The 26,111-nt window shown below is 40.6% G+C and overlaps 1 protein-coding gene across 2 annotated transcripts in view; it reads left to right on the top strand.

The window, feature by feature from the left end:
* The window catches only part of jade2 (jade family PHD finger 2), a 192,873-nt gene that overhangs the window by 118,953 nt on the left and 47,809 nt on the right, over positions 1 to 26,111 (top strand). For both annotated transcript variants that reach the window (XM_038707524.1, XM_038707523.1), the window contains exons 9-10: positions 2,839 to 3,345; positions 4,384 to 4,548. In XM_038707524.1, the coding sequence (XP_038563452.1) occupies positions 2,839 to 3,345; positions 4,384 to 4,548 (672 nt within the window). The remainder of the gene's footprint in view (positions 1 to 2,838; positions 3,346 to 4,383; positions 4,549 to 26,111) is intronic.

Below are 26,111 nucleotides of genomic sequence, written 5' to 3'. Positions count from 1 at the left end.
ATATTCCTCAGGTGTCAGTCTGTCTCTCCATCCAAGGATCAACACATCACATCTTCAGGGAAACTATGAGATGGGCGTGTGATATACTGAAGCTGTGCTGTCAAGTCTTAAAATCCATGATTTCAACTGGATTTCTTCACTTAATAATATTATAAATGAAAAGGTAGGCCTGTATATTTATGATGAATGTCTCACACCAAAGCATGCCAGTTTGAGTTCTCAAATTTTGCCAAACAAGATATTTGGAGTAGATAAAATTTTCAAGATTAGATTTATTTTAAATTGCTGCTATCCTCTGTCCAGTGGCCACCTCTTAATTAACTAGGATTGCTGAACAGATGAATGTGAAAAGTACTAGTGTAATGGTATTGTATTTGTCTTAAGACAAAACTGTAAAACTGTATAATTATGATAAAATAATAAAATACCGTAATTTAGCAGTGTAGGAAAACTAATGGCAATCAAGAATGTTAATGTTGAGGATTTCTTGTCTTGTCAGAAACATGCCAGGGCCCATATTTATAAAAATTTTAAGAATCACACTTACAAATGCTTTGAAGTGCCAACCTAGGAGTAAAAGATGTTTTTGCTTATTGTGAAGAATAAGTCACATTTATTAGGTGACTTATTCCTACTGACAGTGACGTGTGATTTAAGTTCCTGAACTTGGAACAAAAAACAACCAAACTGAAGCGGGGAGGAAGGTCTGTTGTTGGTACATTAGAGGAAATATAACTTATTCCTTATACTTACAAAATATCACTTTTACCAATTTGATGAATACGGGCCCAGATCGTTCTTTTTTTCTGGTTAACTCATGCAAAGGGTTGGTAATAACTAAACAGTCAAACTAGCATGCTGTTGAGTCAGTGTGAGCAGTGATAAAAACATTATTAATGAATCTCTGCCAGAACTGAGCAGGTGCATTTGAAAAGGCCAGATGAGTACTTTTTGTGATGACTCGGCCCGTACCAAACAACACATCTAGCCGGCTCCACGCTGTGTTCAACCTTTTGCCTTTTGACACCAAATAAGTGATAGCAGCTGCAGCGGGCTCACTCTGGCATTTGGGGATATTGGTAATAAAAATGGCTCTACAGTGTAGACCTACGACTGTAACTCCACTTGATGTATCTATAGTGGTTTTTCATACATAGCAGTTATGTCATTATCTGATCACGCCTTCTGCTCCTCCATCACTCACTTTGTTTAGTCAGTGATTTAGTGGATTGATGGCAGTTTTTCTCATTTAAATATATTTTAAAGAGTTGACAATCTGAAGGCTGAACATTGAAGTGTATGTCAGATGAGATTAGTGAGACATCAAGTTTCAGCTATAAAAGGAACAAATGAGAAGAGAATAACACTGCACTTGTATTATGACTTCTTACTGTATGAAACAGAATATTTGATTGGAGTGCTTAAAAGTGGGCATGGTTTAGCAAATACAGTATGATATGGAGCTGCCACAAACATACCTCCCTCACCCCTGTTGTTAGCTCAGGAGGAGTGACAGGGAAAAGATGGCACATGACAGAGGGCAACATAGAAACTAAACATTTTTTGTAGTTCCTCTCCACATTAACAAAGAACACATATAGACCTCTCAGCAGCACCCAGGTTACAGCCTCACACATATTTCAAGTACATTGTTGTTGGGGAGTGTGACAGGGAGTGATGAGAACAAATGTAGCGCAGACCAGCCTGAGTTCAAGGTAATTACTGCAAAAATAGATAGTAAAAGCCTTTATATGCTCATCATATAAACCACATCAGGGAATGTTCTGGAGCCCGGTACCAGTCAAACACTCTTCATAAGGACTATCCTTTTAATAGGAAATGGTTTCTTTCACAGCAACAAATAAATACTATTTTTATGTGTTAAATAAGGTTTGCCTCTCTTAACCATTATTTGTACAGTGGGTTTTACTGTTTAAAAATGCTGCTGTGTATTTTGCTTTTAATATTAAACTTTTAAAAATGTAACTTTTGCTGAAAGCAGTTGGTCCAGGAAAGGAAAAGGTTGTCTGTGAAAATGGTAGACACAAGTTGTTTCCGGCACAGTTCAGTCAGTAGGATAGAGTCATAAACAACCCAGAGAAGAGAGTCAGCATCCTGCTGAATACCGAACTCCTCTGAAAAGTACAAGCATCGACCTGCACACGCACATTTACAAATGTACATGCACATAGCGACAACAACACATAGCCGCAAGGGCTCACACAGGCACAATCACACCGTGCCTGGAGGGACTCAGCGGGAGGACGCCTCTTAGTATGACCTGTAATGGATAGCGCTAAGAAAACACACACACACACACACACACACACACACAGTAACACACATCCCAAGTTACCGAAATGTCAGCAGAAATGGGGGAACTGTGTTTGTTGTGACTTGGCTTGTTGTTCTGCCTTGCTGCACTTCTATTAGAACCTTGATGGCACAAGAAATGGAGCGAAAATGACACTTTAAAACAAATAGTTGTGACAAATTGAAGAAAAAAATGTTTGTGTTTACGTGGATGTGTGATGCAGCGTTAAGTTTCTTTTCCACCAAGCATTTCAATCTGTTTTGTTTTTAATGAACCCAGAGACAGAAGTAACACTCAAATAGGATTTCCCTTTCATTGTTTTACTTTCCATTCTAACTTTTATTTCTTCCATTCTAACTTTTATATCTCCTTCTGTAATTCCTGAATTTTTTCTTTAGCTTCCTACATCACTCACTACTTCCTTCTCTTCCCTCATACCTTGTCTTACTATACCACCTTCCCTTTTAGTTCTCTTACTCTATCTCTGCCCTTAACTGTATGTCCTCTCTCTTTTCCCCTCCCAGTGCTCCATGCCCTCCTGTATCGTGGCCTTCCATGTGACTTGCGCTTTCGACCACGGCCTGGAGATGAGGACCATCCTGGCAGAGAACGACGAGGTGCGCTTCAAGTCCTTCTGCCTGGAGCACAGCTGCACCGCCAGCAACAGTAGTACAACCATCAACAGCACCTCCAGTTTGACCAGTGTGAGCAACTGCAATCACACCAACACTTCCACCACCAGCGGAGTACACGCCGCCGCCGCCGCCGCCAGACCTGACTGTGCCACTGCGGGTGTCAGTTCTGAGCTCCGGCCGGACCAGCAGCACCAGCCAAACAGCAGCAGTGACCCGGAGCAGAGGTCGGTGTTGTACCCAGTTCCCGTGTCTGCATCAGAGCGAGCTGAGCGGGAACAACTGGAGAGAGAGAAGGTGAGCCAGAGGAAACAGAAACTCCAGGAGCTTGAGGATGAGTTTTACCGACTGGTGGATCCCAGCGAGGTGGCCGAAAACCTGGCGCTGCCCATCTCCCAGGTACGTTAAGTCATGGAACTGAAACAGTATGATTTGTGATATAAAATGGAAAAAAATATACCACACACTTGTCATTTATTGTAGTAGTTACACCTCCATGTGTACCAAAAATAACGGACTCCTCCAGACAATGAGTCAGGTATAAATAAAGCACAAGTATCAAGCCTGCAGACGGGATTGACAGACAGGTGAAAACAGCTCTCTGTGACATACAGCATGGCGTCTCAGGACAAACCGTTAACTGTGAAGTAGATGGAAAGTTCCATTTCTGTCTACTAAGAACAAAAAGCTTGTGATTGGACAACTGGACACTGGACAACTAAATACAAGCAAACACCGTCTGGTTTGATGAATCACAATATCACAATATCTATGGAGCAATTTAAGAACTTTTCGTCCATGATATAAAAAAACGTGATAAGGTCACTCCATTTTCCTGCACAACATTATTCTGATCTTTACCAAGTATTTCGAATGCACAGTTAATCATACATTGTCGAGATGAAGAGTTTGGCTTCCGCAATTAATTAATTTTAATCAGATGTGGTATTATGAGTTGCATTCAGAGTGCCGACTCGTGCATCAAATAAAGTGCTCCCTGTTCACAGGTAAACTGTCTGATAAATCACTCCTTTGTTAAGAACTCGGCGTAATTAACTGGTCTCAGTTTTCCAAACATGGTTGTAGCTTCAGGCAAGAGCTTTTTTTTGTTACTATAATGGAAGGCTACAACTGGAGTAAATGTTATTACTGAAGTTTGTACATTCAAAACAGTTTTTAAGTGCATTTTTTTGTCAGTTTAAAATATGCAAGTGTAGTAGAAGTATATTGTTGTGAGTGATAAATAATAAATCCAGATCTTCAGTGAATTCACTGATTTTCAGCAAAGTGATAATATCGTAAGGCTGCACTTACCCATTCAATTTTTATTATTGTTAGATTTTCCTTGCTGTTTCTTGAGGCAATTGATGTCTCAATCAACCGACATCATGAGAACATAATAATAAAAAGTGGGAATATTTTGTTTCTTCTTCAAAGGTGGACTTCTTATATCAGTTCTGGAAATTGAAGAGGAAGGGCAACTTTAATCGACCTCTGGTGACCTTAAAGAGGGACGAGGTGGACAACCTGGCCCAGCAGGAGCAGGATGTCCTCTACAGACGCCTCAAACTCTTCACACATCTCCGACAAGACCTGGAGAGGGTGAGTTGGAGATGTGTGTGTGTGTGTGTGTGTGTGTACGCAGTTATATGCAGTCTCAGTGCTTGATCCCGCAGTGTTGCTGATATTTAAGGGGTAATTTACATTTTTCAGAATGTTAATTAAAAAGATCACTGACAGTATTATATGAAGTGGATTTTTGCTTCCATGAATATTAATGTTAAATAAATGAATAGCCTGAAGGATGAAAGCATGATGAAATGGCTGAATGACATAATGAGTGATTGAATGATAGCCCACTGTTGAAAATTTAAGTGAAAATCACCCATCACACAGAATTCATTTGCTTTTTCCTCTGATCTTTGTTCACTGGGACAATTTATTCACCATATGCGAAAACCAGTCAGCACAGTGAAATCAGCAGACCTCAAGGAATTTTTCTCAAACCTCGAGTTTTCTTGATGAATTCATCAGGTGTGTATTGGTTCTTTTGCTTCTAGCTTTGAGACAGACAGACTTCAAACTCAGTCTCAGGTGACCCAGAGCACAGAAATAGCATATGTGTGTCTCTTGGGATGTGGAAAGGTACCTCTCTAGTAGAATAGTGTGGGAGGTGCAGTGTTACCAACTAGATGTTTCTGAAAGAGTCTGGGTACATTTGGGAATACTCATGAGCCCCTTGCTGCAACTGTGTTGGAGTTCCACAGAGAAACAGATGGTAATGTTTGTGCAACGGCATGTAATGGAGAGGAAGGCTTTCATTTGGAGTCTGTCGGAGGGTTCTAGAGAGGATACTGCCAAGGGACTCCATAGTTCTGCTGAGGGAAGTCAACACTGAGGTCCTGGAAGGAACAGCCTCCCTGATCTGTCCAAAATGGCCACCATGTTCAAGCAATTTGTATTTCTTATACAGGTCATACTAGGAGCCAGCCACTCGCTGAGTCCCTCCAGGCATGGTGTGGTTTTTGTGTGAATGAGCCACAAGGTACCAGAACACCTTGAGCCACAGAGCAATGATCGATTGTTAGTTGTAAGTTGGTCTGATCTTTGGATAAATGTCTCAGATTCTTGAATGAAAAGAGAGGCAGAGCTGCTACGTTCCACCGGTTGGTGGATCAGGTTTTTGTGGGGTTGCTGCCAGACACAGCTGGTAAACCCAAATGGGCAGTTAGAGTGAAATGGGGACATCTGGCTGAGGTCCCTGTCTGCGAGGTCTTTAACTGTGGACTTATGGCCGGAGTTGTGGTTGCCTGTGCCTGTCATGGTGGACAACAGCTTCTGTGGTCATGAAAACAAAAGTTTAGAGAGGCCTTGGGGAACATGTAGAGTAGAGTCGGAGAGTTGCCCATCTGTCCGCCAAGGGTGTATGAGATTCCTCCATGAATATTCTGGATATTATTGGGCTGTCTTGGCTGACACAATTCTTCAGTGCTACTTGATGTGTTTCAGTCTTTATGCTAGCTATTGTAACTTGGATTTTTTTTTTCTTCTTTTAAAACAAGCGTGAATTTGCAATAGCTGCAACAACATACAGTGGGTACGGAAAGTATTCAGACCCCTTTAAATTTTTCACTCTTTGTTTCATTGCAGCCATTTTCCAAAAATCTAAAAAGTTCATTTTATTTCTCAGTAATGTACACTCAGCACCCCATCTTGACAGAAAAAAACAGAAATGTAGAAATGTTTGCAAATTTATTAAAAAAGAAAAACTGAAATATCACATGGTCATAAGTATTCAGACCCTTTGCCGTGACACTCATATTTAACTCAGGTGCTGTCTATTTCTTCTGTTCATCCTTGAGATGGTTCTACACCTTCATTTGAGTCCAGTTGTGTTTGATTATACTGATTGGACTTGATTAGGAAAGCCACACACCTGTCTATATAAGACCTTACAGCTCACAATGCATGTCAGAGCAAATGAGAATCATGAGGTCAAAGGAACTGCCTGAAGAGCTCAGAGACAGAATTGTGGCAAGGCACAGATCTGGCCAAGGTTACAAAAAATTTCTGCTGCACTTAAGGTTCCTAAGAGCACAGTGGCCTCCATAATCCTCAAATGGAAGACGTTTGGGACGACCAGAACCCTTCCTAGAGCTGGCCGTCCGGCCAAACTGAGCTATCGGGGGAGAAGAGCCTTGGTGAGAGAGGTAAAGAAGAACCCAAAGGTCACTGTGGCTGAGCTCCAGAGATGCAGTCGGGAGATGGGAGAAAGTTGTAGTAAGTCAACCATCACTGCAGCAATCCACCAGTCGGGGCTTTATGGCCCGACGGAAGCCTCTCCTCAGTGCAAGACACATGAAAGCCCGCATGGAGTTTGCTAAAAAACACCTGAAGGACTCCAAGATGGTGATAAATAAGATCCTCTGGTCTGATGAGACCAAGATGGAACTTTTTGGCCTTAATTCTAAGCGGTATGTGTGGAGAAAACCAGGCACTGCTCATCACCTGTCCAATACAGTCTCAACAGTGAAGCATGGTGGTGGCAGCATCATGCTGTGGGGGTGTTTTTCAGCTGCAGGGACAGGACGACTGGTTGCAATCGAGGGAAAGATGAATGCGGCCAAGTACAGGGATATCCTGGACGAAAACCTTTTCCAGAGTGCTCTGGACCTCAGACTGGGCCGAAGGTTTACCTTCCAACAAGACAATGACCCTAAGCACACCGCTAAAATAACGGAGTGGCTTCACAACAACTCCGTGGCTGTTCTTGAATGGCCCAGCCAGAGCCCTGACTTAAACCCAATTGAGCATCTCTGGAGAGACCTGAAAATGGCTGTCCACCAACGTTTACCATCCAACCTGACAGAACTGGAGAGGATCTGCAAGGAGGAATGGCAAAGGATACCCAAATCCAGATGTGAAAAACTTGTTGCATCTTTCCCAAAACGACTCATGGCTGTATTAGATCAAAAGGGTGCTTCTACTAAATACTGAGCAAAGGGTCTGAATACTTATGACCATGGGATATTTCAGTTTTTCTTTTTTAATAAATTTGCAAAAAATTCTACATTTCTGTTTTTTTTTCTGTCAAGATTGGGTGCTGAGTGTACATTACTGAGAAATAAAATGAACTTTTTTGATTTTTGGAAAATGGCTGCAATGAAACAAAGAGTGAAAAATTTAAAGGGGTCTGAATACTTTCCGTACCCACTGTACATGTATGCGACACACACCTTCACAAACCACTTCATGAGGTGTGAAAGGGGACGGGAAGTGTGTCTTTATACAAAGTTAGGTTACTTGAATCTGTTTAGAACTTATGCAGCTTTTTGTTATAGGCCACTGCCACGCCATCTTTTAGCCAATGGGCATAGATACAACACACACCTTCTCTCACACACACACACACACACACACACACACACACACACACACACACACACACACACACACACACACACACACACACACCTCCAGCTCACTCTCCAAAACTTGAACTCCATACCGAATTTTAGCCTTCTAGGGTGAAAACTGTGGCCGCCAAAGGGCGGGGAAATTTCAACCAACCGACATAGCAAGCTATAGAGCTGCTGGTCACAGCTTAAAGTACTTGTAGTCATATACGGGTTCAGTGCATGCAGTCTGTTTTCTGGAGCTGTGATCAGCAGCGTCGGTTATCATCATAATTGCCAGTATCGGGTATTATATTCTGTATATGCTTAATGCTCACCCTGTACATCAGTCAAAATCTGAACTGTACTAGCACAGTTTGGAGGTCCGTCAGAATGGTGAAGAATTCCCCCACTACCTTCAGTATTATAGCTTACACTTGGCAGCTGAATGCTAACCACTATGTAAATGCCCTTGCTCGCATGCCTATAACCTCACTCCAAGCTTATGTTTGTAGTGCCCTGATGGCTGATTGGCATTCCCTGCAGCGGTGCTTTCAAAACCTCTTTCTGACCCTGCAATCCACCCTACAGAATGTGAATGACAGCCAAACATGTACTGCAACCCGAGTTTAGGGGGAGACGGTTAACTCTGCTTTGCCAAGGACAGGCTGGCTAGATTGCTTATGTTTCTTCTTATATTTGGACAAATGTTTTCTATCGTTACCGCAATCTAAAAAACATCCTACGGTATTTGCTTACTTTCTGATACTAAATCTACCAAAATAATCAGTGTTGAAAAAAGTTTCCCCCACAAACCCTCTTAACAACCACTTAAAATGTATTACCTTTCAGCAGGCTGTAAGATAAACCAAATAATCTGGTGTCTGGTGTAAATACTTTTTTCCCGTAATTTCTTTGGCATGTGATTTGATACTGTGCAGTTGGCTTACGTCTGTTTGGTTCAGCTTGGTTGATTTTAATTTGGCTGACAGTAGGACAACCTTTTGGCAATTAGGTGGCAGAATATCAACCAAATGACCCACTATTCTGTAACAAACTAAAAGAATAATATCCAAACACAGGAAATAATTGGTTGACATATTTTAATTGCTCATTGGTTTTCCCATTTAGCCTCAGCTGGTAATACCAGTTGAGAGGACTTGAGGAGTTTTGATTAGGCCAAAGGACAAGCGTGCTTTGCCCAGCATCCCACAGGGTTAATTTGGCTTTCAGATAACAATTTCTCACCTCTTAACTTGGAATAATGGAGTGAAAAATTATTTCCCACAAAGCAGATAGTCACTTCTTAACAAGTGGGGTTTTAACAGTTTACAAGTAGCTGATCCAATTCTAAAATAAAAAGTTCAGTGTGTCAATCTATGTGGAGTTTTTTCTTGTTATGCATGCCACTTTGTCTGGGAGTGGTCAAAACAATAGCTAATAACTATAGACTGTAGGTGCACATTAAGTTGCGAGTTTCTTATAGACATATCACAGTGGTCTCCAGTGGTCAGGCTTTATTGATTGTTGCAGGCCTTGCTAACCGCCTGACCACTCAGCGTATCTGTGGACTCTTCTCCCTCCAGACCACCCATTATTGATGTGTGTTGTAGAATTGCACCATACCACTTCAAGTCTCTAAGGCTAACTTTGTTCATTCTATCAATAACAGGTAAAACAATTCAAGGCAGTCAGTACAAAATAGCAGCTAAAACTGGTTATTTACAGTTGATCCGACAGTATGTAAAGCACCACAAAAGGAGCCGTCTTTGCATCTGATTGTTCGTCCATCTGTCAGTCATTTGATATTCTGACAAAACCTGTAGGAATTATACATGTTTCATTAAGTAGTGTATACACAACACAACACAAGTGAGTCAACACAACAGCAGTTTCCAGGGGACAGTAAAAACTGATAAACACACTTATTAGTAGAAGGCTCACACTGTCACAGTGGGACATTTACCTTCTTAAGTTGACATGCATCCAGGTAGTAAGCAAGGGTCTGAATAATTCCAACACACAGTATATTTAACCCACACTTGATGCACACTTATCCTAACACCCACACTTCATCTAATGCGCCAGACAACTCCAATTTTCGGTAGTATGCAGTTCTAAGCTTGTTTTAGTTTGACATGTTAGATTCAGATTGAATATTATTCATCAAAACACTGATAATAAACATGTTAAGTATCTGAAAATGTCGATATAAATATTAACTATCAGATGTTTCTCTTTTCCAGTGGTTTGAGGTATACTGTGGTACTCTCTTAACACTTTTATCAGACAGAAACCAAATAAATGTAATATAATAGTATATAATATCCAACTCAGACTGTGTAGTGGGCCCTAAATGCTTCTAGAGAACTCACTTTAATTATCCTACTTATTTGTTCATTATGTAGAAAGTAAGTAAAACCAACAAAGCATCTGAGCTCAAGCATGAGTAAAATTTTAATCTCATTAATCAAATTTATCCCTGTGAGCTCTGATAAACTTCCACACACTTGCAGTCTTAACAGGCACTTGAGCACGATAAGCAGCTAACATCACGCACGAAGACACATGAATACTTGCAAATAAGTGTGGGTACTGGAAGATACTCTTGGTGTATAGCCAATATCATCAATAATAATGTATCCTCTGGAAACATTTGTTGTGTTTGACTGTCCGTGTTTCTGTATTTGTGTTTTTGTATGGCATGAATGTGTACTCAAATTATTGAAGATCTTTCACTTGTGTTTTGGCCATTTGCACACGTTTTCTGAAGTTGCAGTGCAATGAGCTCTCTCAGCCATTATACACACGGTGTCTCAAACAGTACAGATGGAATTTGTCAGAACTTTACAACAGATTTATGAGATGCAGAATCCTGCATCTCATAAATCTGAAAGCTTTTTAGCCCATAAGCGAAGCTACAATTGCTGATCAAAACATTGTGAAATTTGTTACTGATGGTTCCACAGAGGGGACTGTGTCATCAATGGGTGACGACAAGTTGTTGCTTGGAATCGAGCAGGGTTGCTCTTTAAAATCGCTTGACTGTCAGACAGAGAAAGGAGGACTGATTGTGCTTGCTGCTGGCAGGTCTCCCATGAGTAGAATTGATCATCAATTAGTCCAGTATCGGCTGAGCTAGTGTTGACGGCTCACCGCTACTGATGCTAGTAGCTGTCGATATACAAACTCTCTTTCTATTGTGTCTCCTTCACTTTCCGTCCCCATGCACTCCCCCTCTTTCATCTTCCTTTTTTCTTCAGATTCTTACCACCTGTAAGAAACCTTTTCATTCACTGCTGATCAGTATTTTTAAACCATATTATTATTTTTGCAGCTCTATTCAGCGTTGTGAGCAAACGCCTGTTTGTTTTTTTTGTTTGTTTTTTTCCTCTCTGGGTTCAAGCGTGAGGTCTTTTCTGTGGAGACGGATGTGTGTATGGCTTTGTGTTTGTGTGTGTGTGTGTCAAGGCGAGTGTGTGTATCTGAGCGCGAGAGAGTATTCCAATCATCTCTGATTTGCTGGCAAATTGAAAAATCCCCTCCATCCTTCCATCCTGTCATCCCTAGACCCCAACCCAATCAGACCCCACGACCAAACCCTCCAGCCTGCTGCTTTTGTGAATAAATGTGTGCGTGCATGTTGGTGGTAGTGGTGGAAGAATCCGGGGGCTAATGTTGGGGTGGATTATGCCCCTCCTCTTCCTCTTTGAAGTGCTGCCAATGGAACGAATTGCACCGTGCTGTCCCTAATGCACTGGTGAGCTTTCTCCGTTTCTGTACTCCTCTCCTGAGTGCCCCCACCACCTCACCCCCCCTCTCACCTCACCCACATGACTCACCCAATCAGTGTCCAACATGTCGTAGCAATGTGTGGCACGGTGATTGGGTAGCGTAAGTTATCTGCTAAATGTTTTTTTTTGGGGGGGGGGGGGGGTTGGTCTGGTGATAGTGCTGGACTGAGTCAGAGGCAGAAGGTTGTCAGTACAAATCCTTGCACCAGCTGGAGAGGGTCTTCCCCAGGAGCGCATTTAACAAACCACTGCCACCCCGCATGTCATGAACCATAGCTCACACTGGGGCAGGCTTACCTCATACTGGTAGCCATATTAAATCAGCCAATTGAAAAAGTAATGTGTAGACCTAAGCATCTAAGACATGATCCAGAAAGTAGGCTGTATTGTAAAAAATTTAAATGGACATGTTAGTCATGTTAAAATTATGTAGACATAAATTATTATTACCGAGCCAGGCTAACTGTTTCCCCTTTTACTCTTTATGCTAAGCTAAGCTAATCACCTCCTTGCTCTAGCTTCATAGTGGACATACATGAGAGTTGTATCATCCTACTCATCTAATGCCCAACAAGGGAGCAAATAACATGATGCATAGAATGTCAAACTATTCCTCGTTACATTACGGTGATGTTTGTGTATTTCAGAAGCATTAAAAACAAGGCAGGCATATCTGTAGCACTTCAGAAACTGTTACATACTGAAGGCTGGCACAGATTTTAGCACATTAAACACTGATACATACAAGGGGTTTGTAGAAAATGTGTTTGTTTCCCTGTTTAAGGTATTAGAAAAACTGTTTCAGTCTCAACAGAAACTCTGGTATTGTATAAGCACTGGGATTGACAATTGATCTGTGTAATCACATTTAATGGTGGTCAACTGAGAGTGGTCTAAAGACCATTCAATAAAAATGAAACTAAGACGTAAGATACTGGACTGAAAATGATGAATTTTGGAGCTTCATAAGGTTCACTTACAGACATTTTCTCCTTACTGGGTCCTCTACAGAGGACTAAAACTGGTGTTGAAAGTGCATTTACATTCACTGGCTGGGTTTTGGAAAGTGGTTGAGATGAGGTTAAGTCCTAAAGCAAAGGGAAAGAGCTAGAGCTTGGTGAAAATAGGTTACAGGGTGGAGGCTCAAGCTCAGCAGAGAAAGAAAGGAGCAGGACTGGACAGTTTAAGGAAAGGGCTAAAGACTGTAGGAGAGGTGCTGAAGCCCGGGGAGGAGGGGAAATGCCAGGGCATGGCCTGGGACAGGAGACAGGGGGGAGCTGGAGCTGACGGAGGGAAAGCAGGTGTGAAAGAATCCCTTTTCCTTGCTCATTTCCTATTGAATGTTTTCACATCCATAACTACTTGAGTTGAACAATTGCAGTTAGTCTTTTCCCTCCCGTCAGTACATCGGTACTCCAGCCAAGGCTGGCAAAGTGTCCGATGGCACAGTGCCGTTCTGTGCCCTGCCCTCTGCGCTCTTTCACTCTCTCACAGTAAAGACTTGGCAGCACACTCAGCCCAGCAGGTCAGCAGTCCCACACCCAAGAGGCCCTCAGGGCAGAATAGAACAGTCCACTTATGAAACAGTCCACTTCAGAAAAGGGCGAGCAAAGGAAAGTTTTGATTATGAGTAGCTATGGTTTATATATCTTCTTTCTCAAGCAGAGTGTAGAAGGAGGGTAAGAGAAGAAAAATGGCGTTTGATGAGAAGGAGGGGTATTTATGGGGAAGACAGCTGAAGGAATGAAAACACAAGACCGGAGTGTGAGATAGATAGGAATTTCGAGGGAAGTTTTTGGGCATTCATTCGGTAGAAAACCAAATCCAGACAGAGGGCAGCAGTGGTAGCACCTTGAGCCTTTAGCTGCAGGTTTGCAAACACCAGAGTGGTTGAGGACTGATATCTGTCAGGTTAACTCTGTCTGCCGAGGCAAGGTGGGAGAAAAGCCCATCAGCTAGCTTTTTGCTTGGCACCAGGTTACCGTTTCACAGTTTGTTTTCTTTGCACAAAGCCCGCCATTGGTGCTCAATTCTGTTTAAAATAAGCAGTGAGGATGTCTCGAACCAACATAAAGAATGAAGTGAATATACATGTATGTGTATACACAAGCTTGTGACCAGAAGTGTGCTGGTTTGCATTCACAGTGAGGTGAAAATCCAGGAAGGGAAAGGTTAAAAAGAAAAAGTTTACACATCTGAAGAAGCTTAAGACATAAAAGTTACTCTGCAGATGAGGCTTACTTGTATCTTTATTATCTCAGAAAGCCAACATCTATGGATGTCCACAAATTTTTGTGGCCTGTGTTGATTCACATCCATAATTCATAAATGCCTAGTTCCACATAGCCCACCAAAGAAATCTTCCAACTTCTCCAATGTTATTACTTTTTTAACAGAAGGAACCACAAAAATTACCATTGGACTCGTCTTCTGACTTTTATTTCTTTACTTAGGTCATGTCTTCTCTATACAATCATCCAAAGAACACATGATTTATTAAGTCATCTTCCCTTTTTTTATGGGTCTAACTCTTCTCGGATTACTACTGGTAACATGTGATTTTCATTAATGCTCTGCAATCCCTGCCTTTTCTAAACATTTTCAAGAATGACCTTTTGCTTGTAACAAAAAGTACAAATAGTGCTATCCCCTTTTCTATTTTGTGAACATCATGTTTCTGTGTAAATTCTGCATACAAAATGCAAATCTTTAGTACATTTACCAGGCTGCAGACCAAAATGATAAAGCAAAATTTGAGTTTGTGGTGGTATAATGATGACATGCATCAGCAACAACATTTGTGGCAATCAAATGCCTATCATTAACAGACATTTCAAACCATTTCATAAAATCTTAATGCCATAATAATAATTCATAATCTATACACAAATCCCTGAACATCATTTTAGGATCTCTTCAATCTCTAAATTTAATACCTCAGATTTTACCTCTATTTACAAGCAGTATTTTGAAATGGTGTTTAAAGCATCAAATTCAGTTGTTTGTGATTATTTCACAGGTAACTTCTTGCCCCCCTCCTGACACCCTTCCAACAGCATCCCCCACCCCCTTACCCATGTGTATCGGGCACCCACCCCGCCGCTCATCTGGCACAAAACTGTTTCCAGTGTTACGCAACGTTAGGTAGGGTCAGGGAGAGGACAGAGACATGGAAACAGCGACACACCAACTCTGGTGCTGTGCCTTCTCGGTTATAAGATCCGTCTTTCTCTCTCTCTCTCTGACACACACACTCACACACACACACACACACACACACACAGATATAAACACACACACAGATATAAACACACACATGTCGACTTACATGCTTCACTACCACTTAAATGCTCAAATACAAAATCATTCATCGCCTACATAAATACTGCGCACATGCATCACTTGCATACACACACTTTTACACCTACACACTTACACACACATATCTGCAGGGGGTGGGGTGGGGGGGTTCTAGCTGCGGGCCAGACGGGCCGAGTCATGCAGCAGACAGACCCACCCTGTTGGATCAACGTCAACCTGGCTCCCCACACACAGCTCTGCTCCAAACCTAATACTGGCTCACTACACACAATCCCTTCTTCTTCTTCTTCTTACTAGGCTGCTGTCTGTTTCCAAGACGCTTCAAGGTACTAAGAGAGATCCAAGACAAGGGCCTTTTCTGTCCAACAGCAATGATTGCTGTTATATCTCAACATTCAGCAGCCACTCTTAAGTGTTTTAGCAGCCAACCTGGTCCTGAAAATCATGGTTGGCTTGCTCCCAAAGTGAGCGGAGAAGTAACGTAGACTCCTAAGGGGACGCGGTCTGGTCCTTGCTGTAGTTTACGAGCTCTCTGCTGCAGGATTTTGGTCTATGTGCGCTTGCTGATGGATTCTCCAGAGAGATTTCCCAGACATCAAAAAACTTCTGATTGATGGGATTTGGACGTATAGTTTTTGAGTAATGATCAAACGCAACACATCGCTTGCTGTGTCTGAGCTCATGCAGATGAGACCAGCTGCGACCTAATTGTACTAGTCCAGGGGGATTTATCAGCACATTCGATACTGTGAGGTTTATTTCACAAAAAATCCAACAAATTAGGGTTAAAAACATCAGGACTGCTTTGTGTTTTGGGAGCTGGGAGATGTTTTTATAACTGTAGCTTTGCTTACTCACTAACATTTCATTAGGTGAAAGCTTGCCTGCCCACCAAGGTCAGGAGATACAGTTGAGACCTATTACCTTGTTTAGTTTTTAATATGTAGATCGCATCTTCGAGGGGTATAGTGCAATTTAAACAACTTTAAAATGTATTTCTTGGTATTGATATTTTGCTACATAGCTCAGGGCAACATAACACTGCTGCAAAAAGTCTTATCCTAAATAATAGACGAATTTTAAAATTTACTTTTAGATGGAACTAAAGGGTCCTTTGGTCATGAAACATGCTAACCCATTATGCAACCACATACATATTCTATTTAAGAAAGATTATTAAACCTTGCCCAAAGTTTATTTGGCTGTGCTGTAAATCCATTCCATTTTTTTCCAGTCTGAAATGAACACCCAGACTTCTTCTGAAGCGATATTCGTGTTTTAGAGCTACTAAAGACAGCTAAACAAAGTATGGCTTTTAAGACATGTTAATACACTAAAATAACTGTAGGGCCAGATACTGCAGCTATGAAAAAGTCAACTTCAATAACATAACATTTCTAAGAAAAAAATGTGTTTGGCACAAATGCTTTTAATAATTGTGACATTTGTTAATTATAAAGCAATTCACAGGAACTAAAATAAAGAAGAGGCACTTAAAATAGAATTAAGAGGCAACATTATAAAAGGAAACATCGCAGGCAAAGCTCACTTAAGCCTAGTTCCCATTACATTCCCGTTGACCATCAGGCTGTGATCAGGGGTAAATCAGCGATCGATCTGCGGTCGCCAGTTGTTATGTGTGAACTACTCAACGACGCATCAAAACGGCTCCCTGACGTATTGCTTACACATCGCAGACGCTAGCCAGATATCTAGCATGCCAAATATTCAGCCAATGAGAGCAGGCAGCTGGCAGAAAGGCAGCTACTTTTTCACTACAAAACACTTTTTACTCACCTCCAGCTCTCTCTGTAGCACAGACGATCCCTGCTACCTGCATGTGCTAATCAATTCTTTCAGCCATATTCTTTGCTTTTATAATTGCTATCTTTATAATAACAAACAAGTTCAGGATACTGACAGCAAACACACAATTTCCTTAAGTCTTCGATTTGGCAGTTTGGGCCGAGGGACGTAGTCTGAAATTGGATAGCAATGAGTGTAAAGGCTCACAACTATATAAGCATGAGTCAAGGTATGGTGTTTTAAACATAATTTAAAAAAATCTTTAAATCATTCTAAAATTCACTGTAAATGTAAAAGTGCTCCTTTGCTCCCTTCTTTGTTCTGCTCGGGAATCTGGCTGCATCATATTATATAAGCTGAAGGCAAGAACCGGCTTTACACCTTTAGGTAGCCTCAAGCTCCATTCACTCTGCTAAAAACCGCCTGTTGAGATCCGCTTCTGTTTAAAATGCTGCATGCTAAGCCTGACTGTGTAACACAGCCCTAAGGCTTCAAAGCTTACAGAGAGCTGCTCCTTTAGCCCTAGCCTTTGATAATGCTCTGCCACAAGGTCACTGAGCTGCCTTCCAGGGCACAAGGAGAGATCAGAAACACTTAATTATGCCAGCTTCAACTAAATACACGTATTTTGGTTTAACTGGTGTAGAACCAAATCTACAACTGAGAGATTCACATGACATACTGGCATGTTAGGTGCAAGACATACTAAATAATAGAGGATTCAACCAGGGAATTTGCAGGAAAGGTAATATTATCATCCAAACATGACATGCTGTATAATTATGGCAAAATGCTAATCAAACTTGTTTTCCCAGTTTTGCAACTAATCATCTCAAGTTCAGGGGAAAAATTGTTATTTTGAGCCATCATATGTCTGCTTTTCAGAATTCCTCCAGAGGCGGGAAAGCTTTGTTTTAATTATCGTCCTTATTCACAATATTGAATAACAAACAATTAACAGTTTATTGTACTTAGGCACAGCTATATCCCCAGGGCAAAACTATACACACAATATGTAACAATAATAACAAGGCTGAACCGTCCATTAAGCATGCTTTGGGAGCTCTCAACCACATCTGACTATATTCAGCAGCAAATGCAGCCTGTGATCATGTGACCTAAATGTAGAACTAGATAATAAGGGAGGGTCCTCTCTTTATTGTGTAACAGCAGAGATCTTAAAGGGGAACTCTTCCCCAGAACGATCCGCGTGAAATATGACAAATTGCCTCAAGTAATGTCACTTGAGTTAGTATAATTCTGAAAATCTGGCGGTGTGGAGTTGTGGAAAGAAGTGAGCTTGCCAGATCTCTGCTGCTCTGCTAGTAGCTCGAGGCTACGTTATTTGCTACTAGTATAACACACCTGAATCTCCAACCAAACTGTCAGCAGTTGAGTTGCATTGTGGGTCGTTTTGACAAGAAAGAAGAATGCAAGGAATAAAAAAGATGCTATTTCCGGTTCTGCCGCATCGATCTTGATGAGATGAAAGGTGGCGAGAGTTAAGAGGTTTCCTGTACATTGTGGTCTGAAAGTTAAAATTTTTCTCAGATGACTTATGTTTGGCTTTCTCTGCCTGCTTTTCTCTTCCTTAATCATTGATTTGTTGATACACAAACAAAACTTGTGAATGGTAATAGTTGCAAGCGCTTGACAAACCACTGTGGAACTTTGAGAGGAATTAAAATAAATACAAATCATGTGTTTTCATAAAAACAAACATGAGTTTCTTCCGAGCAGCTACATAGGTCCACTGTTTGCTTTCAAGTGGTGAGTTTTAGCATCATATGAAATATACTGTTTCTGGTGCCCTCCCCTTCTGCTTGGAGACATTTACGTATTGCTGGAATATGAATTATGTAGCAGTACAGGACTCGTAAGGAGCAACATTAAACTTTTTCTTCAACTCTTGGGGAAACAAAACATCTGCTGACTGACTCCATCTCCTTTTCTACTTTTATTTTTAGAGTCAGAGTGATATTTTCCCTGACATTTCCCGCCTGGCTGCTGCAACCCAGCGGCTGGTCTTTCACATCCAGAGTGACAGGCTAGGCCACGCAGCCTTTTAACCCAGATAAGTGGCTTGGTAGGCCAGCTTCAATTGTACACCTCAATGGCTGCTATTTAGACTGCTCAACATTGGCAACAGTGACCCTCCTCTTTGACTTTTAACTCTCCACTCACTTGATATAACTCTGGCTCTAACCTCTTCTTATCTTGTCCTAACTTTTCTTTTGTTAGCATTCTTGTCCTGACTCTTTCCTCTGTCCTGCTACACCTTTTTCATGCATCCACCAATACAGAACCTTTACTCTATTAATTTTTTGTCCCTTCCACCCTTTTTCTTCTCATCTTTTTTCACCCTCCTTATTTTCACTTCCAACTTCAGTTATCATTTATATAATTATTTAAATATTCTCCTCCTGTCCTACTTTCTCTTTTTCTTTCTCTATCTATTTATCACTGTCTCACCTCCTCCTCTCTCCCTCTTTCTCTCTCTGGATATCCTCACCATCCCACTGCCCCTCTGATATGAGCTCTGTTGGATGAAATAAATATGAGGCAGAAGAGGGATAAATATTTATAGCTGCTTCGGCTGTATAATTCTGTGCGTCAGTGTGTTGTTGCACTGTGTGTGTGCATACATACATGGAAGGGGTGTGTGTGTGTTGTATATGTTTTCAGACCCTTAGCCAGTGCAGGTGCCAAGGGGATAAATAATTCACTAAATTATTAAACTATTAAACTCATATCACTTTGATAAGACAATAGTAGCAACATGACAGTGCGAAACACACACACACACACACACACACACCTGGCACTGAGCATGTGTGCCCTCACACATATAGAATAAATGCATGAAAGTGCACATCCATGCACATACACGTTTGACACAGATATTGTGTTATACAGTAATCAAGCATGAAAACACACACTTATGCAAACATGCACATATGCATGAAATGAAATGCACACATTGCCACACACTGATAAGCTTAACATACAAATGCAGTTATAAACACATTTACACAGTCCTAGTAATACATCCATATACTGAACACACAACACAACACCTCTTAGTAACTGAAAAGCTATGCTCTATTAGGAATATTACTACTGTTTGTGACTGCTGCACTGTTCTGTATGTGTGTTCACATGTGCGTCCATACTTGTGAGCATTTAAGGTTACCGTTCAAGTCTATTTCTGGTTGTGTGAATGTATAAATGTGTGTGTACTTTTGTCCGCTGGCAAGTCAACCATCTCTGCTCGGTCTCTGACAACACACTCACACACTCCTACAGGCTCACTAGCTGCGTTACACACAGATAGGGGTGCGTCAATAAGTAATGAGAGCGATATGAGGGCCCCCCAGTTGACCTGGGCCTTTAATATTTTACAGTAGTGTCTCTTAGACGGCACTAGCAGACACACTGACTCAACTCAACTGTAAAATCTCACTTCGCAGTACTCGACGGCAAGCGCCGCCCTCTAAGGTCCAATTTAATAACATCCTCTGAGAGCTTGTCAATGCAGTCAACTTAAATAGCGCTTTGTCAGACTTTAAAAAAATCCTATATATGTAATATTAAAAGCTGCGGTAACAGGGTGTGTGTAGAAGTCTAAGAATGAAGTCTATGAGGGAATAGGACTTGTTTTTGAGCTTTAGGTTCTAATTTGACTCAAGAATCAAACTGTGAACGTGGGAACGCTATTGATGCTTTTTGTACCGTATTAGCATTTTGCTCTATGCTTTGGCCTCATGTAACGTCTGCATCAATAACATGGATATCTATCTGCTGGTACGTTGTTGCTGTTTTTTTTGTTTGACTTTTTTATTTCATCAAAGGTAGGTTTGCTGAGCATAAATGCTTTTCTTTTTTTCTGTTTATTTGCTGGAACATGAACACACGAAGGCTGATACAACCACACTGTTGGCCAGTATGCAGCTTCACTTGAGCAGCTCAGTGTTAAGCACCTTACTGAAGGGTGCCTAAGTGGCAGTAATGAGGGAGGCAGGCCTAAAGGTTAGAGTCAAACTGCAGTAAGATTACCTGCTGGTGAAATGTGCAGAAATACCATAATAATTAGCCATCATAGTGCAGTACCTCTCTTGGGGTCCTCTGTGACTCGCTTAACAAGACATGTAAATGCTCAAGTACAATTTCAAAACAAAAGCCGCAAGGACAGAAAATACAGACCCTGTACGTTTTCTACTAAGAGCAGTTGCTTGTCTGATAATAACATAAGAAGCTAATACTGTAATACTGATTCTTCGCAGCAACAACACATCTTGTGTCCAGTTCACCTGGGTCTTTGGATGTTTTGGTGGAAAAAGCTGGAAGGATGAAAATTTATTAACTGATCCGACTAATTCATAACTACAAATAGGGCTGGGGTCATCATTTGATATCAATAATTATCACAATAAATGTCAAATCATTATTTCTTTCAAGCTTAAAGGCTGATTTTAGCTCTTGAGTGAAAGTTCAAGGAACCAGATGATTATTTGTGGTTTTAAACTATTCTTTTTGGTCAGAACATGACAAACACTTGATGCCAAACAGTGGATTACTTAACAAAGAGAACATTCAAAACAATTAAGTAAAATCTTTTCAATCTTTTCCCTTTTCCAACAAAGTAAATAGAAAAATGAAGTGCCAATTTGTTTGTGATTCAAATAAACTAAGTCAAACATTTATTGAACATTTGTTATATTGTTATTGAGGACAATGAAAATTATTGTTTTAATGTCCAGCCCTAACTACAAGAGAGTTTTTTAGGGCATATGACCCAATTCATCTTCAAGTCCAAATGTGTTATTAACCACACAGGCAGCGAAGAAACGGAAAGGAAAGTTTGCAGAAGTTTCGGTGCTGCCGCTTAGTATAGATCAACTCAGCAGGTGGCCAATCAGGCTTGGTTTTGACTATATTGGTTTACAATCAGAGAAAGCAAGATTTCTTCTGGAGTTGAGGAAAAAAAAATACCTGTTACATAGGTTACCTGTTATACATAATGATTTATCAAAGTGCTATTTTACACTTTACACGTGTGTTTTAATTTGTGTATTTTGCCTTCTACATGGTCCACAAAGAAAGTACTGCCAACACAAAGTTTGTCATGAAAGCAAAATTTCTAGGGCAGGTGTTGTTTTACAGGCAAGGAACAGGATTTATTTGGCTATTTATTAAGTGAAACTGTTTTGGACCAAGATGCTTTAACAAACCTCTCTCATTAACAGCCATAGATTCATTGTTTACCGTTATTGGCTGCATACTGTGTGCAGTCTAAATATTAAAGAGCTAAATTATATTAACGACATACTTCAGTGATGTTGTCATCTTTGCTTTGGGCACATTTTAATGGTTTTGTGGGCAGTTTTATGACCTACAATGTAAACAGTCATGACCAGGCATTTATTGAAGACAGGTGTTTATTTGCTAGAATATGAAGTTCTTCAAAGCTGCAAATATAAGACTGTAAGTATTTGTAGTCAGAACATTTTTCTTGGTGTCATTGCAGTTAGCTGAGGGTTTCAGATTAGAATCACACAGTGTGCAGCAGCCCAGATTTTTAGTTTCTTCCTTTGTTCAGTCAGTGTAGAAGCATTAAGTAAGACATTTGGTTTCCAGTGGCCTAGTTTTGCTTGTTTGCATTGTTTTCCAGAGCAACTGTGTCCTCATTTATGCTTTTTAATAAAGTTGAAAGGGTGCAATATACCTTCCAATATACTCCAGTGACACAACAATAACTGTAATTAAAAAACATATCAAACAAACTGAGGTCTGGTTGTCGCTGCTTTGCTGTTTCTTGGTACAGTGTGTCATGAGATCAGCTCCTTGGTTAACACCTGCAGTACAAAACGATTGTTGCCAAGGTGCAACTCGGTAAGCAAACTTGCTGCAAACTACCAGCTTTCTTTGACATTGTAGTGTGGTTCAGTCCTTGTCTCATGATAGTGTCACAGACTTATAAAACCTGGAGTCAGTTTTCTGTGGTTTTCTGATTGATTTGTGTCTCCTTTTGTTTGCTGTGCCTTCACCTTGTCTGGCAAGCCCCGTAGGTTTGATATTACCAATCATAGCATAACTGGGATCTAAAAAAGGTTCAGTGCAACTTGGGAGAGTGTGGCAAAAGAAGTGTGTGACCTGCTTGTTTGTTCAGTTTTGTTTCAAACTTGAACAATGAAGTTTGGGTTATGGGTTGCTGTAACAAAGGATATATCTCCAAGAGGTTAGTCATAATAACGTTCTGGCTAGATTTTTCCATTGGAGTAACATTAAAATTGTCCAAACAATGTCTATTCTCTGCTATATCGAAATATTAAGGTTTGTGTCAATACCAAAAAAAAACATCTCTTCAATAATTAAAATATTTAGTGTTGTTACAATTTTAACATTACGTTTACTCATGTTATATATATTATAGAAATATTAACATCTGTTTACAAATCATTGAGTCAATTCACACTTTCAACATCACATGCTGATAAAACTTTATTTCTGTCAAAAACCAATCAAAACTTTCTCAGATCATTAACCATGCAAGTAAAATAACAGGCACTATCCATTCCCCAGTATCAGATCTTTATACACCGGCAGTTAGACGTAAAACAACTCTCATCACACGCAACACTTCACAAACCTACCATACTTGTTCGACAGCTTCATTGCACACCAATAATAAACGTTCGAATTTTCTTGTAGTTTGCACATGCTCAAATTCACAGGTAGCAACTTTAGTTTAGTTAATGGTGTGAAGAGGATCTGGTTTCAGGATGCAGAGATGGTATGATGCTGAAAGAGGTAGTAACAATGCTGATGTAAGCAAACTGGTTAATGTTTTGTTATGATCACCTTGCTTTTATGGTCAGAGCACACCAATCTAGCTGCCAGTGTACAGTGTCCGCCCTGCTCTCTTTCAGCAGGGAAGCTTGTCTTCAGTCTATAAATCCAGAGTACAATAAATTGAAACTAATTGGGAGGTTTCAAAGATTACAGTCAGCTGGGCCCGCCCTGTTAGCGCCAAAAATCCATCACTTCCCTAACCGAGTTTCACTGAACACAATTTCGCCAACGTTCCCACATGCTATAATTTTGTCTCTGCCAGCCTCTCAAACCATTATGGAATAAAGCTTCCCTGCTGAGCACCCTGTAGCATCTGCAAACACATTCCTCAGACCTCCACTTACCCCTGGCTAGCTGGGCAATAAAACATGGCCAATTAGGCTTTACTCCTTGCTGTGTGAAGCCCTTCCCCTGCTGCTGAGTGTGGTTTGAGTCTGAATTACTTCCTCCCTGACTTCCCCTCCTGAGAAGAGGTGGATGAGGAGGAACCTCTCTACCTTACCTGCCAAATAGTGTGAAACTTCTCCGGAAGTAGCACCACCACATCTGTTAATTAGTGCTTTATCCAGAATTACCTATTGTTGAAATCTCACCATTCTGTTTTGTTCCTTTCTGGACAGTGTGAAAGAATGTAGAATTTTGTCTTGCATCTGTCCTGCTACTTTTTGGATATGTAGTGGCTTCCTCTAGGTTCTGTGTGCATTGACAACCATCTATAACATCTAAAATAGATCAGAACATGTACAGTATATAAATATGACACAGTGCATTTCAACTGTCAATATTGTACATGTATATGTGTGTGTGTGTGTGTGTGTGTGTGTGTATATATGTGTGTGTGTGTGTGTGTGTGTGTGTGTGTACAGTTCAGTGTTTGTTAGGTTTAATAAAGTCCAAGCACTGTGCACATTTTTTACTATTTCAGCTAATTGTGTTTCAGGACCTGGTTGGACCTTTTGGTTATGCCTACTAGTGCAGCATGAGGTCACCACTAAATAGGTTTTCCAGGAAGTTCAGGGGCGTATTTCATAGGCTCTTTTAATGGTACAAAGTAATGATGTACCGATCCAACTATTTTTCTCTTTAAGCAGATTCCAGTGCCTAAACCTATGGTGTCAGCTGATACCACACAGCATGGAATCATTCTTATGTAAGTTAACAAATAACATCCAACTAAGTGGGGAGCACTAATGCGCTTTTTAAGCTTGTATTTATTTTAGCTTGTACATATTTTATCCTTTGTACAAAGTAAAGGATTTCTGAGTGTTACGATCACGTTTCCCATGAACTCACCTGATTCGCATCCCAAAAAAGGCTGTTGCTGCTTATCATCCCTTTCTTTTAAGAAATAAATCATCTCTGAATTTGTTTATCAGTCAATCAAAATGTAATATTCAATGTACAGTATCTCCAGAATATAATAATCTTTAATAACAGCAAATGCACATTCTAACTAAGTCAGCTAACATCAAGAAGAAACAAAAAAATAAATGATCTGGGAAGGCACACGGTCCATAGAATAGGAAGATAAAAAAAAGATAAGAATAGCATAGTTATAGAACCACCATTCAAAAACTGTCATCAATATAAGCTTCTCATTGCGAGAGTAAAATAAGTTGATCATTTCACCAAATTGTGTGGTACATGAAACATAATAATATAAAAATATATAGATAAAAGATAAATCTGGTAAAAGTTTGTTTATGGAAAGTTCATATGAACATTATTTAGACACATAGGAAAAGTACTGCTGAGGACCAGTAGAAGACTATATTTATGTTGTACAGTACTGGGGATTCCTGAAGGAACTGTGGCAAGAAGGACTAAAAATTTTCAGAAGCTCAGATCAGCCTCTTCTTTAATCCTGTCAGGGCTTATGCATGCTGCATGCAAGACAGGCGATCCATGCTGTCTGGATACATTGTCAAGTGAGATTTTGGAGACAATTTAATCCCTCCCCAAATCCTGTTTTGTTTGCTGACATGAAACAGTTTGTCCAATAAAACCTCAATCCAATGGAGACGAGGGCTTTGGACTAATAAGGTTTTCATAACCAGGATTTGATCTTTCTATATTTGCTATTAGGAATTTCGTGGTGTGTACACGTTTTCCTCTCATTTTAATTAAACCGTGTGTGTGTGTGTGTGTGTGTTTGTTGCACTCTCCATTTTCCTCCCTCCATTTCTCTTTTTTTCCCTTCGTCGCTACATGGACTGTGCATGAGGAGCCCAAAGAAAGAGAGGAGGCAGGAAGATAAAAGGCAGGAGAAAGGTAGAGGAGCTGTTGGATGGAGCTGAAAAACAGAGGATGGAGCAGGGGGGTATACAGCTGGATGAAGAGGTACAAACAAGGGAGCGGAGGAGGATACAAAGAAAGGGAGAAGAGTAGTGCACACGGGGGGAAAAAGAAGAGTATGTGATTGTAGAGGAATGAAAGGAGAAAGTGAGCTTGTTGGTGTCACACGGTTTATTTAGAATTTATTGCTCTGGCAGAACTC

Source organism: Micropterus salmoides, unplaced genomic scaffold, assembly GCF_014851395.1.
Source record: "Micropterus salmoides isolate LMB-PRFRI ecotype aquatic unplaced genomic scaffold, ASM1485139v1 Ms_hic_scaffold_9, whole genome shotgun sequence".
In the NCBI taxonomy this organism is placed as follows: domain Eukaryota; kingdom Metazoa; phylum Chordata; class Actinopteri; order Centrarchiformes; family Centrarchidae; genus Micropterus; species Micropterus salmoides.
The sequence above is the reverse complement of the archived record's forward strand: the minus strand, read 5'-3'. Positions and strand labels throughout refer to the sequence as shown.